This window comes from Pteropus vampyrus, unplaced genomic scaffold (genome assembly GCF_000151845.1).
Source record: "Pteropus vampyrus isolate Shadow unplaced genomic scaffold, Pvam_2.0 Scaffold324, whole genome shotgun sequence".
Classification (NCBI taxonomy): domain Eukaryota; kingdom Metazoa; phylum Chordata; class Mammalia; order Chiroptera; family Pteropodidae; genus Pteropus; species Pteropus vampyrus.
In genome coordinates, this window is record NW_011889105.1 from 682,115 (window position 1) to 698,038 (window position 15,924).

General features: G+C 43.3%; 1 protein-coding gene across 3 annotated transcripts in view; it reads right to left on the reverse strand.

Moving 5' to 3' along the window:
- PCSK5 (proprotein convertase subtilisin/kexin type 5) overlaps positions 1 to 15,169 on the reverse strand; it is a 421,776-nt gene extending 406,607 nt beyond the window's left edge. For 2 of the 3 annotated variants that reach the window (XM_011377895.2, XM_023521942.1), the window contains exon 1: positions 14,450 to 15,151. In XM_011377895.2, coding sequence (XP_011376197.1) covers positions 14,450 to 14,641 — 192 coding nt within the window. In that variant the 5' untranslated portion in view covers positions 14,642 to 15,151. Of the gene's footprint in view, positions 1 to 14,449 lie in introns of all 3 variants that reach the window. The other variant, XM_011377894.1, reaches the window with a different exon arrangement.
- Between the last annotated feature and the right edge of the window lie 755 nt (positions 15,170 to 15,924).

Below are 15,924 nucleotides of genomic sequence, written 5' to 3' on the forward strand. Positions count from 1 at the left end.
CCTTAACACCCAAAATAGAGAAATATAATCCTATCACATGGCTAGGAGGAGAACGAGGGATATTCACTCGACGCACTCAACTATCACAGTTGGACAGTGGTTGGGGGACAGCAGTGGACAGTACTAGTGACTGTTATGGTCTCCATTTCCTCCCTGCCTCTCTGTGCTCATGGCCATTTATCCACTTCGGAATATTTTTCTGAGGGCATTTTAACTGCAGAGCACTCTTCTAGGTGTCATATGTGATATGAAGATGAACCAGACAGAAATCTTGTCTTTAAGGGGATAACTGTCTAGCAGAGGAGATAACACACACATACAGAAATTGAATACAAACTGAAAATGTCAAATGGCAGTAAAAAGGAGCTTACAAAGTTCTGTGAGAGTTTAAACATAGGAGTTTTCAGCCACAATAATATCTGAGAAGGGCTTTGCAGAACAAGTGAGAACTAGACATGAGGCTATCCAGGCAGTGGGGACTACATGGCAGCTTATGTACAAAGAATGGCAAAATATTTAGGTGGAATGATGTTTAGATTAGAGAAGGGAAAAGAGGATGAGGAGGGAGAAAAGGGGAGAGAAAGAAGGGGAAAGGTGAGTGAGAAGAGGGAGTAGTGGAGGAGGAGGACGAATAAGAAGAGGTAGTCTTTTGGACCAGAGTCGTTTCTCAGAAAATTAATCTGTCTTATGCGGCAAGCTCTGAAGGCAAAGAAAATAGGGAATAGATACACCTAGAGCAATAGCCCAAAAAGGAAGTAACAAAGGGCTTAGTTACAGTAGACCCATCATAATTCAGAGGAGGGAGCGGTTCTTCTCTAGAACTATATATAGCAGAAGACTCAGTTTTACCATCTCCCTTTCATCTGACCCAGAAAATATAACTCACCTTTCACTCTATCTGCCTGAGCCTGAAGGAATGGTCATTTGAGGCTTAAATCTGATCAAAGTGAAGAGGTCAGATGGGGAGACCCACATCCACTGAGAAACTGGCTCTGGCAGTGTCACCCAAACAAGAGAGTATTCCCTTTATAATTGGGGGAAGTTAACTCTCAATAGATAGTTGCTCTATTTGTCTTGAGTTTATTTCTTATCTCCAAGGATATTTCTGAAGCCACTCCTTAAGGACTAAGCGGCAGAGCTTAATCTATGTCTGCTTGTCCTGAAGCCTGAAATCCTTCCTCTCATGCAGATTTAACTTCAGCGTTTTGGCCCTTCAAAATCCAAGTAGGCATTGCCATGAGCCTCTGACCATCACAAGCTTCTGCTGCTTACATTACACAGAGCTTTAGAATTTTCATGTGTACCAAACCTGCTTATTTTTGCTATTTCCACACAAACAGTAACACTTGCCCGCAATCTGAAACCTTCTCTTACTACTGACCAATTCCTTCACTGGTAGACTCTCTGTGCTATTCTTCCCACTGCTCCAATAGACACAAGACCTCCACTGCCACCCCCAGGGAGATGATCACAGCCGCCAGGGTCCTCAGGGTTCCCTAAGATCCACGGAGAAGCAATCCCAGTCCAAGGATGATCTGGAACTTGGCACTCCGAGTAAACAATATCACACTGTGTACTCTGACTCTCACACTAAGAATCTGCATGGAAGTCAAACCAGTAAGAAGGACCCTGCTGATCATGCAAAGGTCTGAAACACTAAAGATAAGGAGTAGGCTACTTCCTGGAAGGGCTGGACTTTAGAATCTATATGCAAATGACTCATCAATCCTAGGTTACTGCTTTTTATCATATTCCTTCGTAGAATAAGCTATGCACTGTTAGCCTTCCTCACTGACTAGCAGGTTATTTTGTAATTTTTTTCCAATGTTCATATTTATTTTGCATTTTACATATATTGCATACCTGTAAAACACTTTAGGATTCAACCAATATTTATAATAGATAAATGATATTACTTATCTGGAGTGAGACACCATGATACATGCCATAAAATAATAATTAAGCCCCCTAAAAGAGGAGGAAAAAAAAAGAGAAAAACTTAACTAAATTCTCTAAGAGAATTTTAGGCAAACTATACCTATATTTTACTTATACCAATACTTCCAGAGCAAGGTAAAGAGGTGACATTGAGATATGCCTTCAGGAAGAGATAAGATTTCCAAAAGAGCAAGAGGTCAGGTGAATATTCCAGGCTGAAAGAAAAGCATAGAAACAGAACATTGAGTATAATATCTGGGAAACAGTGAGAAATCCAGTTAGGCTTTGTTAAGTACAGAGCTGGAGAGACGATGGAAAAAGTACTTCAGGAAGAGTAGTTAGAGGCCTTTGAAAGCCCAGGAATCTTTTTAAACACAGTGGGTAAATGGGAGCCACTGGTGGCTTCTGGAGATGGCATTACCAAAATGAAACTTTAAGATCACTGTCTCCAACTTCAAGCTTAAACACTTCTTCCATGTTACCTAGACTCCATTTATACCAGCAATTTCCTGTTCCTCTGGGGCCTTTACAATGGCTGTCTCCTCTGCATTGACCTCGCCCCACCCCGCCTCCATGTGATTGCCTCCTCCATTGCATTCAGGTCTCTGCTCAAGTGTTTCCTCCTTGATGAGCCTCCCTGACCAGCCCATCTAAAGGAGTTCTCCCACCCTCACTTTTTACTCAACTAACAAATTCTGCTTTCCAAACAGCACTTATAATTTGAAATGATTTTATTTAATTACTGGCTTGTAGCTTGGCTCCTCCCAGTAAAATATAAGCTCCACATAAGCAGATAGCTTATTAAAGAAAAATGTTGTAGTATTGTGCCCATTCGAATGGCTGATAAACAACAGGTGCTCTATAAGTATTTTTTAATAGCTTTATTGAGATGGAATTTACATATCATACATTTCACCTAAAGTTATTATTCAAATGTTTTTAGTATAGTCACTGCATTGTGTGAGTCACCACAATTTTAGAACTTTTTCAAAAGAAACTCCATACGCATGAGGAGTCATTCCCCAATACCCCTAACCCTTCCAGCCCTAGGTGATCACTAATCTACTTAGTGTGTCTACAGATTTTACTATTCTGAACATTTCTTATAAACAAAATCATGCTATATACGGCCTTTGTCACTGTCCCCTTTCCCTTGGCATAGCGTTTTCAAGGTTCCTCCATATTGTAGCATGTGTCAGTAATTCAATCACCCTTATTGCCAAATAATACTCTATTCTATAGATATATCATATTTTGTTTATCCATTCATCAGCTGATAGATATCTGGGTTGGTTCCACTTTTTGGCTCTAACGAATAATGCTGCCAGGAACTTCTGTCCGCAAGCTTTTGTGTGAACAAATGCTTTTGTTTCTCTTGGGTATACACTTAGGAGTAGGACTGCTGGGTTACATGGTAACTCTGTGTTTAACCTTTTGAGGAACTGGCAGACTGTTTTCCAGAGTGGTTGCACCATTTCACATTTCCACCAGCAGTGTACCGTGGTTCCAGTTTCTTTACATCTTTGTCAATGCTGTGATTATCTGTCATTTAGAATATCACAATCTCACCGAGTGTGAACTAGTATCTCACTGCGGTTTTGATTTGCATTTCTCTGATAACTAATGATGCTGAACATCTTTTTATGTGTTTAGTAGCCATTTGTATATCTTCTTTGAAGAAATGTCTATTCAAATCCTGTGTGCTCATGCTTAATTGGGTTATTTGTCTTTTTATTATTGAGTGGAGGAGTTCTTGATATACTCTGGATACAAGTCTCTCAACAGACGTGATTTGAAAATATTTTCTCTCATTTTGTGGGTTGTCTTTTCACTTTTTTGATGGTATCCTTCAATAACTATTTTTAAATAAAACAATGAATAAAATTAATTCTTTAAGACAGAGGAAACCCATGACCAGATCCTAAGTATGTGGCAAATTAGTGGCAGGGTGGGACCTACAGGGGAATTCGAGTTACCTGTTTTTAGCTTTGAATTTTGTTTACTGTTTCTCAGTATTGTCCAACCAGCCCAGAAGCAATGACATATTCCTGTGATGAGTCAAAGAATTCAGCATTTGGTAAACTGGCTCAGGAGCACTAACCAAATAGAAAGATACCCCACAGTTAAAGAAGAAAGAAAAAATGTTTTGCTGGAAGCTAGGCAGTAATAAATCCTAAGTGGCCTACAATTTAGTTTTCTCTTGAAAAACTTTGAAACTGATTAATGGGGTCCCACACACACAGGAAAAAAAAAAACATTAGTTAAATATAACTAGCAGGATGTAGTAAGCAGTAAACTTCTGAACTCAAAGATATTTGCTTATAAGATTAAAGGCTCTGGGATTGTCTCCCCTCTCTGCACTGCATTCAAACTAGAAAGCACTGCCCAGTTTTATTTTGGTTAAGAAACTTCAACTAGTGAAAACAAGGTATAAGGCTGGGAACAGCAATATGGAGAGAACTGGACTATTTTTACAGCTGGAAGAGCTTCTCAGATTAGAAAAATATCAGACCTTAAAAAGGCAGTAAGAAAGGACTCGCTTTTCATAAATGTTAACTAGTTTTTCAATGCTGGCATGGTATCGACAGTATAATTTTCCCAGGACAGAATTAACCTCATAGATAATGTGCAGAGGATTAAACTAGAGACTTAATGCTTCCTTTGTGATGTTAACCCTAAATTAGCAATCAGATTACCACACAAATGCAGACAAAATTAATCTAATATTAAATAGAGCAATCTAAAAATATTACATATTGGAGATCAATCTATAATTTTAAAAAACATTTTAAAATATATCTATATTCTTATAAGGCAGTAAAAAGACACATTTGGACCCTAGCTTCATTTTACTGTATAAAATAATGTATGTAAAAGGCAGACTATATGACATGTGAATAAATTATAGGCGTAATTATTATAGTTGAAAGTAGGCTACATGAAACTTAAGGTGGAGGTAAACATAAAATGTGACATAGCTATATACCATTTTAAAATCAGCCTTAAATATTATTTCTGGTTTCATATTCTCTGTTTACATTCTTCTCTCTATCTTCAGTGCTCAATGCAATCTTCAGTTTTCAAATCAAATATAAGAAGGCACATTTGGGAGTTAAAAGCAATCACCCATGTGTCTGTCTTTATCCCTTAAGTTGATGTAGGACCTGCAGTGCAAATAATACTGCACAGATGTGTAAAGTAGAGATAATACCTAAATTTTTCCAAGGAGAATTGAACTATGGGGCAAAATTCATGTTTATCTGCCTAGTGGATATGCCAGCACAAATTACCTGGAATCCTCATCTTATCCAAACTGATAACCCTTCCAACTCCCCAGTCTCATAGTTTCTCAACTCCATCTAACACGCTGGCCTTCATCTCTTCTCTATCTGGTTGGTCCACCAGCACGTCCATACCTTGGACTTCATCATTATGCAGAATATCTCTAAAAAAAGAACTACCCTCCGGGATGGCTCCCATCTTTCCACTTCTACCGCTCTTACAAAACTGGCCCCCCATTCTCATTTTGAACTGATAGCCCCTGTACTCGCCCTATTCCTTCGGTCCACCAGTCCTGTTTTGACCCCACTAGCTTCCTTAAAGCCTGGACACGATGGTCATGCATTCGAGCATTTCAAAGGTAGAACCCCTTGTATTCAAGAGCCTTTCATCCCCCTCCCCAGTTTCCCACAATCTTCTTCCTTTCTTTCTCACCCTAGAGAATTCTACCTCCCCGTTTTACCCTTTTCTAATCTCAAATTGCTGAGCATCAGTGACAAAAGCACAAAATAATAGATTGGTTCATTTTTTACTCATTCGTTTGACTACTAAGTACAGGCAGCAAATAATCTCATTCTATTTAGCGGTTCTTGGTCATTGATCATTGATTCTTACCAAAATTTCCTAAAAATGTTCCCATGCACTGGAGCATCTGGACATCAATCTCAGCCACTTTCCCCCTCTCTCTGCAGGTAGCCTTCACCACTGAAGTGACGAATGAGATCCAGGTCATTCTATATACACGTCCTTTTCCTTCTTTGGCTTGAACTCCCCTGAATCTCTATTTCATTCCTTTTTAGTCTCAAGGCACCAATGTTCCTCTCCTTTCCAAACCTGTTCCTCTCTACAGAAGCTTCCTATCCCAAAAGCCCTATCTCAAGTGCCCACTGTGCTCCTCCTGCGCCACCCACTGTGCTAGGTGCTGGGATAAAAACAGAAATGAGGCGCCACCCTGCTCCCAAGAGAAACTCAGCAGCTAGTGAAAGGATAGATGTTGTGATCCCGAGCACACGCACGCTTGCATGCACACACACTCACACACTCATACACAAAGACACACACAATTAGAGTGACCACATCATTTCTCTTTCAAACTCAGACATGTTTGAAAGTGAAAGGAGATGTAAAAAAATACTTAATGGAGGTAAACTGATTTACTACAGGTACAAACTAGGGCTATCGGTGGCAAAATATTATGTAGGGTCACACTAGCATGGTGCTTTCGATTATTAAAATGTGTCTAAAACATTGGAAAAAGGGGCACAATATGAAAACAATATTTAAAACTGATCATAATGTGGCTATAAAAAACCAAGATATAATAACACATTCATTGAGTATGTAGTATGTGCTACATATTATTTTAACTATTTGAACTAACCCTCATAGCAACCCTATCATGGAAATACTATTTGATTTTTTTCACATATGAAGGAACTGAGGTGCAGAGAGCTTAAGGAAGTAGCAGTATTAGGGTAGGATTCAAAAACCCTTTGGATCCAGACCTGTAATCCTAACTATCTCAGTAAATTGTCTAGAAAGAGATGGGTAGGGAGATGTGGAATAAACAACTTTTGTACTCACTTCCTCTACTGCCCTACAACCTCAACTCTCGCTCACTATTCAATCAAGCATTGGCACTAAGAGCCCTGGTAACCTCATCATCAAATCTTTGAGCTATGCTTCAGTTATCTTCCTGGATTCTTTCTACAGCACTTCTCACTACTGTATACTCGTTCTTCTTGAGGCTTTCTGATTCTGTATCTTCAGGGCCTCTGATTGCCCTCGTGTACTCCCTTTAGCTCTTTCCCCTAGGTGGAGACACTTTAGGTTCTATTCTCTGTCCTCCTCTCTTTGTGCTTCACCTCTTAGCAATGCTAAGCACTTCTACAACTTCACTGATACAGACGATGAGTGCCAGTCTTTACTTCTTTCCCATTCAAAATTCTCTTCTGCCTAATGGACATTTCTACCTGCATGCCCTTCTACCTATCAACAACACTAAGCCGGAACCTATCTTTTTGCTTCCTAAAATGCTCCCACGGACTGTTCTAATTCTACAAATGAGTCTATCATTCTCCTGGTCTCACGACTATATCATCACCTCCCACTCCATCTTCCATTTCCATTGAGTTACTAAGCCATACTGAATCCAACTCTAGGAGAGCTTGCAAATCTATTCTTTCCATTGTCACAGCTTCTGTGCCCATTACCGATAATCTTTGCCAACATAATAGCCTCTCTGCCTCCTCTAGTTTGTTATGCACACTGCCACCAGTGGACACCCCCAGGCATGATTCGATCCTGTAACTCCACTGGTATTTACTTTGCTGAACAACAGTTATGGGTAGAAATGTCCTAACTCCTTGAGAGCAGAGAATGTCTTAAATGTGGTACATGGTGAACTCTCATGTTTGTTGAATAGGTTGTTGCCTCCTTCTCAGAGACCTTTAATATAACTCTTTATCCTACATAAATAATGTTGAAATTCTCTAAACCAGGCATTTAAGGCCTTTTATAACCTGACCTATAGTGGGTTTTTCCTTGTCCTGTGTCTGCATTCCCTTATTCCAGTAACACCATCCCCTTTTTCTTTGGGGAGCAGTCCCTCCCCAATTGGTGGGATTCCCATCAAAGGTCAACATCTCCCTTACTTCAAGGGTGAACATGCTAGAATATTTTGAAGGATATTAGGTGGGAGGGGGATTGGGGGTACAAAAAAAAGGCAAAGGGATTAAGAGGTACAAATGGACAGTTGCAGAATAGATATGGAGATGTAGAGTGTAGCATGAGGAAGATGGTTAATAATATTGTAATAAATATGCAAGGGGGAAGAAGAGTACTAGATTGAGTGGGGTGATCACTTTGAGAGTTATGTGGATCTCTGATCACTGTGCTATACAATTGAAACTGGTATATTATTGTATCCCAACTATAATTGAAAAAACGCTCTAAATCATACCATGTAAATACAAGCAACTAATTGTCTATTATATTTCAATAAAGACAGGGGTGGGAGGGAAGGGTGAACATGTAACCTAAGCTGACTCATTAACATACTGCCACTCACATGGGCAAAGCGATTGGCTCATGGGTGGGGCTATGACCCAATCAGGATGAACTGGAGTCCTTTTCAGGGGTTAATTTCAATATTGGGTAAGAGGGATACTAAGAACTGTGTAAGCTTTACTGCCTGTGGGCCTGTGTAAGAATGAAGCTAATATAAAGAAATGAAGAAACACCTGACGCTGGCACTACCTCTGGCCTTTAAGCTGGACAGGCCCATAATCACTTTCCTAAAACTCTTGGAACTGGATGTGTTTCAGGATTCAGAATTCTTCGGGTAAGAAAGGTATAACGAGGCGCAAACTGGAGGGTATTATACACACCTCTACCTGGATCAAGGACAACATCCGCATAACCAAACTCATTAATATTTCTGCCAATAACAAACAATGCCCTAATTAATGCCGGTTTAGGTCAGGATAGGTTTTGCTACAAAGTACAGATCAGGCAAGGGTTCAGTTTCTGTTTTCAGAACTGAACATAAAGGCATGTGGATCTGTTTAAACCAACAGATTCCCTGTTTCCTTATCTGCTTGTTTATGAATTTTATTTAAGCAATACGTGTTGGGTTTTTGACTCTTGTACCTAAAAGCATCTCATCTGTATTCCTTATGGGCTTATCTGTATTTCAGTTTAATTTCCCACTACTCTTCTACATCGGCCCATGTTTGAGTCAAATTAAAAAGGCTGTTTTGATTCTTTAAATTAAAAATCTTGCAACCTCCATATTGTATACATCTTATAAACCAAAGCTGTCCAACCAAGAGATGGGGAACTTTATTTTAGCTGGTTGATTTTCTAGTCTGTTGTCCTAGACCTATACCTTCTCCATAGCTCTCACTACCTTCTCACGAGAGAACCAGGAGTCACACTGACTCTTTCCCCTTTTCAGCCCCTACTAGATCCCCAGGGGCAATTGTAAAAATCTGGAAAATTACAAGTTGCTCTACTACAGAAACCCCCATAAACGACAGCACTCTCTCCCTTTAACCTTGAGCAGCCTCTGCATTTCCTTGAGGCCCTTCTAGATCAGATAATGCTTCCCATGTCTTCTTTGATTTCTATATTCATGTTCATTATTAAGGCACTTGATTTCACAGTAACTCTCCAAGGTGGACTGAGCAGGTATTAAGGTCTCCTACTTGAAATATGAGGCACTGGAGGGTCAGTTTGGTTAATAAAAAGAAAACCCTAGAGTTTCACTCAAACCTGACTTAGTCTTGTTTTCTTTCTCGTTGTCATTCTCATTTTCCTCCCAGGAATAACCCAAACTGAAGAGTTTATTGGCACTGATTGTTCCTTCTTGGTATCCTTAGATGTAGAAACGCAATCTATTGAAACTAGTGAAAAACTTGCATGAGTAATTTCACTCTAAACTATGTACAAATTTAACTTTGATAAACAGATATGCACACATGAACACATGTATACATATATATCTTCTAGCATGCATGAAACAAGCATTCATTTTTATCATCCAGGAAGCCAAAGTCAGCTTTCTTTGTCATTGAATCCGAACTGAATTAGCCAAGTGCCAAGTGATAAAGTCCCAAGGCAGAGTGATACGTGATGTCTGATGCCTGATGCCTGGAGATACTTCAGCCGTGGGGAAAACCCAGACACTACTTCACATAACTTGAACAGACATCACAAATACCCCTCCCTGCCCAGGGGATGTTTTTGGGTCAGGACTCCCTCCCTTAACCAGAGTCAGATATCACTGGACATTTTCCCAGCACACTGCCCTGCTTCTCTGGCTGACCTTTTAAGGTTAGGACCTCTGAATATAAACTCATGAAAGATAGGAATAAGGCAAATTCAGCTGCCTTGGGGCTCACAAAAAATGCAGTTTTCCATTTCAAATAGATCCCGAAAATCCCAGTGGCCACATACAAGCTATTCCCAGTCTGTGAGGTTAATGCAACAGACCTGCCATCGCCAGGTCAAGCACTCTGAACTACTTTTCCTCATGAAAGGTTCTCCTACTCATGAGAATGCTGCATGTGAGAGTGGCTAGTGGAGGTCAGGACTAAGGTTCTTGGGCGTGAAGAGCTGCCCTGTGCCAAGCCGGATGTATCACACAGGGATCAATCCGTATGTACCCAGGCATCAAAATTTTATTTTCCTGATCTTCACACTTTGCATCTTCCAATTAAAAAATGGCTTCCTTTAACCCTAAAGTTTGAATCTCGCTTATTTCAGATTCAGATTCAACAAACCTTTCACTGCAAGCCTAATTATGTGCTGAGCAACACACTGTCAATTTAAACTCTATTACCTAGAGAGTTATTGTTCTATAAATGAAGGCACAGGGCTCCAGTAAGTTCAGTAACTTGTCTACTTTCGAAGACCCTGCAAGTAGCATCTCTGGAGTTTCCAAGTCTATGTTTTCAATGGGAACTTCAGGTAAAATATTTCCCCAGTATTGCTTGCATCTCACTTCATCCTTCTGGAACCTTGCTCAAGATAAGTTACATGGTTTAAGGAGGGGTTTCTGCTACTGTTAATCTCAGCTTGAAATCAAGGAGTATAAGCAATTCACAGAAGAATGAATATAGCTATCGCACACTGCAAAAAACCTTCACAGGGACCGCCTTGCTGCGTTCAAATAACCAGAAATTAATTCCTTCTGGTTTGTAGATTTAGTCCAAAGGTTCACAATTAACATTACGTCAGGTCTTATTCCTTTATGCCATTCTCTAACCATTACACTGTTAGTTCAAAGGGTCAGATCACACAATTAGTGCAGATCAACAGGCGGGCACACCCACCACCCTCAGCCAGCACAGTAGGTGCTGGTCATACTAGATACTAAGAGGGCTTGGAGTCAGGGCTTGTAGAAGAGAGGTATGGCATTACACATCTGACACTAATATCAAGCAAAATGATATATGCTGACATGGCAACTACTAATAATAATTATGGCATCATTTCAGAATTTTAAGGCATAACCTTTCACAAAATATAAACAGTATGTGAAAAGCTATCTAAACATAATGCATCTCTATAACCTAAGGCAAGAAAACCCTATTCTTCCTTCCAAGAAGTCAAGCATGTTTTTTTTTTTTTTTTTTTGCATTTGTTTGCATGCTTGCTCTTTTGTTACTTTGTACATCCTATTTTTCATGAATACAAGAAGCATGCCTATTTTTTTTTCTTATGTAGAAACCCCCGGGCCAGAAACTTTACCTCTGGTAGCTTTTAAATGCTAAGATGCAAAACAAAGCATTACACTGATATTCTGAGTAAAACTGTACCGTTACTGTAGTGAAAATTCATAACCTCATTCACCTAAAACATCACACTGAAGATATCAAAAATACTACCAGGATATTAGATGACTTAAGAAACAATAACAGGTCTCAGTTCCAACTTGTTACACATGAGGTGGGGCCCCAAGCCTAAGTGGGTAAAAACAGGAGAACATTCCAGGGACCTCTGCAAAGTAGTTACTGCCCTCAACTGAAGCACAGCTGATTTACTGATGGAAAAGAAAGAATAACAAAAGGATGTTAAAGCGTTAAAAGGTCAGAGCAGTTAAGAATGGATAAGAAATACAGTTGGCCCTTACAGTGCAATGATATTGCAGGTGTGAACTCAATTTACCACCCCAAAGACTTAGCATAGGGTTACTCTCCTTTGATCTACAGAGGAAATGCTTTCCACTGTAAGAATAGCTGATCTTCTTACACTGCTTATGGCATCAGTTCAAGGGGGCCTCTGTAACTTCTGTAAGCACTAAATTTCCTCATTGGCCTTATAAAAACCACCATAAATAGTGTCTGTGTATTTGTATGTAATCTTTCTTAGTATTACTTTTTAAATGAAAAACCATAGATCTTCATTAGAAGGCCCTTTGTAAAAAGTCAGGCAAGGTCGCAGAACACTATAATATTGTCTTGCTCAAAAGGGGTTTGGTAAAATCTCTTTCACTCATAGATATTCTGGATATCGAAGTCCTACCTAACAAGTTCCTTTAGATACAAGTCTTTTGGTCCTTGAACGTCATGATGCTCTTAGATTCAAGAAGTCCAGGTCTGTTTGAATGAAGTATCTGTGAATTAAGTAGCTGGATGTTTGCTGCCAGTCTACTGAGCTACTAAATCAAAATTCAGGGAAATGAGGATTTTGCTTTCTTCCTCCTTCCCCCTTTGGGATGGAGGGATTCTCTAAAAGACAGTATTCACAGAGGAGTAGGCCTGGACCAAAGAAACTTAGATCTGAATCATGCCTTTGCCACTGTCTAGCTGGGTGACCCTCTGCCAGTCAACTTCTCCAGCCTCGGTTTCCTCTTTGCTGTACATGAAGTAATATCCATAAAAAATGGCCGTTTTGTAGATTATGAAAACAGTGTATGTTCAAGAACTTATTCTTCCAAATATGCCTGATATATGGGAGATATTCACTGTTAGCTGAACCTGAGAGATACGTCTTTGGAAAGATTAGCACAGCTACTGTCAGTGTTGGCTTCCAAGTTACCTCCCCAGTCACATGCAACACCCAACTTTAAGCTCATGTAAAAAGATTTGAACAGACTTAGTATTTTCTTCCAGTGAAAAAAAGAAGGCAGCGGAATCCTAACAAGCCATTTGAATGGAACTCTCTGGAAGACGATAGACACTCAGGCAACAAAATCTGGCTGGCTTCCCTGACTTCCTTCCAGGTGTGTGTTTGGGGAGAGTTTGGGGAGGGGGTGGACATATACTGTGGCCCTTGCTCTGTTCTCAGTCCTCCACATGACTGGCTTTTCTGGACGGTGTCCTCCCTCTGGACCCACAAAATGTAAGACCTTGTGCTCCCGCTCCTCCAAACCACCTCCACCCCCAGCACTTCGTAGCTCCTTCTAGATGCAGCCAGCAACAGCAGCTCTGCCTCCTCTGAGGGTGCCCAGTTCCCCAGCTCCAAGGCTCGAATTCCTGGATGTGGAGGACACTGACATCAGAAACCGTCTGTGCTCTCTTGCTTCAGCGGCACCAGCTGGCCCCTACTCGCTTCACCGTGGCAGGGCACACAGGGCGCGTGCATCTCCGGCAGTCCCAGAAGTGCGTCTTCTGCGAGGGTACCCCCACCACCTCAGCATCCCACCTCAAGCAGAGTCATCCCACCTCAAGCATCTGGCCAGGCCCAAAGAAGAGAGTGGAAGGTGTGTGAGTATGGGGTGGCGGACACTTTCTGGAAGTCGCTAACACTGCCTTCTCCATCCCATTTCTCTCTGGAAAGAGCAAGGAAGCCAAGGCAATTTAGCCCGGAGGTACTCCCAAATCTGCTGCGTTCACAATCATCCCTTTAGTGCCACTCAACTCATTGTACCCCATCAGGGCAGCTCTGCCAAAAGCTCTCGAGAGGTACCCCACAAAAACCCTGCGCCCTGCTGCCTACCACCCAACTCTCGCCTCACGCCTCCTCTGGGCTCTGCATGTCCCTACGGGAGGGCGGGGGGGGGGGGTGCGGCGCGGGGGACCGGGAGAGCAAACCCTGGTAAGCGGGTCTCGGACGTTTCCCACCTCCCCTTCTGACCCCCTCTCCGGGAGCCCACACACGGATCCCACGCAGGAGGCCAAGAAGCCGGGAGGTCTTTCCCAAAATCTGCGCTCACGCCACCACCCTCTTCCCTCCCTCCGCCTCCCTCCATCCTCCCAGCTTCAGTCCCCGAGCCTCCTGCACCTCCAGCTCTCAGCGGCTCTCTGGCCCAAGAAGAGGAAACTTCTTTCTGGGCTAAATTCAGGTCCGAGCAGGAAAGGCTTTCCCTTCCTTGTCTCCTTCTAACTCCAGCTCTAAAAATCCATAAGAAGCCGGAACCAGGGCAGTGCTTACCCCTCAAAAAAGCTCAGGCTACTAGTGTTCCCCTAATTTCCATGTCAAAAGGTCCAATCGGGTCTGAAACAACTCATGGGGTATGCACATGATTTTTCCATAGATCCTACCTGTCCCCCACGGCTTGCAAGAAACAAGTAAATAAAACGCAAACCCCAACAACTTTGGGGAGTGAGTGTATGTGTAAAGAGAGTAAGAGTGAGCATCACTCAAGAGTTAGAGCAACAGCTGAGAGAGCACATCTGGAAGAGGGGGAAGGGGATTGACGAGAAGACAAGAAGCATGATGTCGCGGGGGAATCCTCCCTCCCCGGGCAGCCTCGGGGCCGAGGGCCAGGCCAGCCTGTCGTTACCTGTCCTATGTTGATGAAGCCGTACTTGCTGGCGATGCGGTTGGCCTCCGGGAAGCCGCCGGCGATCTTGACTGCCCAGTGGTTGGTGTAGACACGCGTCCGGCACACAGGGAGCAGACAGCCCCAGAGCAGCGCCAGCACGCACAGTAGGTCCAGCCGTCCCGGGCAGCAGCAGCGGCTCCCCCAGCCCATGGCCCCGGCGCTTCGCTGCCTCTCTCTCGCGCTGGCTCCGTGCACTAAGCGGCGCGCGCACAACTAACTTCTCCGGCCTGGGCCGCCCGGGCGCGCAGCCCCCGGCCGCCGCGGCTTGCAGCCCTAGGAGATTGGCAGGAGGCGGCGAGCCCCGGCAGGGAGCAGAGCAGCGAGCCTCACACCGGCTCCTAGACCATCCCTGGGGCTGCAGGGACCTGTGCTCCCTGCTCTCCGGCCCGCGGGGCAGTCGGCGGGCGCTCCCCGGCTCGAGCGCAGGAGGTGGCTGAACGGGGCAGGCGCCTTCCCGCAGTTGGGTCTCACCGGGCTCGGCTCCCGGACTCTCCGACTCGCCCTCTGTCCTCCCGGGGCCCCTGAGCACAGAGGAGGCGGTGCAGACAGCGGCCGGGCGCCCCCTCTGCTGGCCCGGGCTCCTAGCGCCTGCTAGCTTGCTCCCTGCGCTCCCTCCGGCTCCAAACTGCGCGCGAGGAGAGTGAGCGGCAATGGCAGCAGCGCCTGCTCTGCATAAATTACTCCCCTCGCCCCCCTTAACACCCCTCCTTTCCCACATTCCCCCTCCTCCTCTCCCTCCTCCGCCTGCCCGCCCAACAGCAGCCACAGCCAGACGCCAACCAGGTCCTAGCGCCGCCGGATTCTCCTGCCTGTGACCTCTAGGGTCGGGGCAGCAAAAGCGAGACTTTCCAAAGGGCTCAAAGGAGAGCTCCCGTGTGGGAGTCGTGGTTTTACCCATTTCTCTGTCCTCCCTCCTGAATTTGTATTAATATACAGCCACTTCCCGAAAGACTAAAGAGATTTACGCGCTGGCGCGAGTCAAGCGCCCCAAAGATTCATTCATCCTCGTTCTGAACCTCTTTAAATAACCAAGTATTTAAGGAAGTCACTTGCGTGTCCATTGCCCAACAAATAACCCGAGATTTTCACTTCGTTAATTCTTTGTGCTTTTCAGCAACTGTTTTACACATTCTGCTGCCGGGAGAAGCTCTCACACAGGACCGTAAGGCACATCGGCTCCTACAAAAGCCAACCACGGTGGCTCCAAAGCCAGGTCTGTTGCCTGCGGACTTTGGAAATCTGTACATCTGATTCTAAGCAACACCAAGGGAGAGTAAAATTCCAGTCGCAGAACTGAAGAAAGATGTTTCCATGAATATTTGGTATGAAAATGGATGGAAGGGTTGGGCCAAAGGAATAACTTCATTCATTCGTTCCATTGTGTCTGAGGAGGGCTTCTTTTTCTCTACCAAGGGAAAAAAAGTTTTCCAACT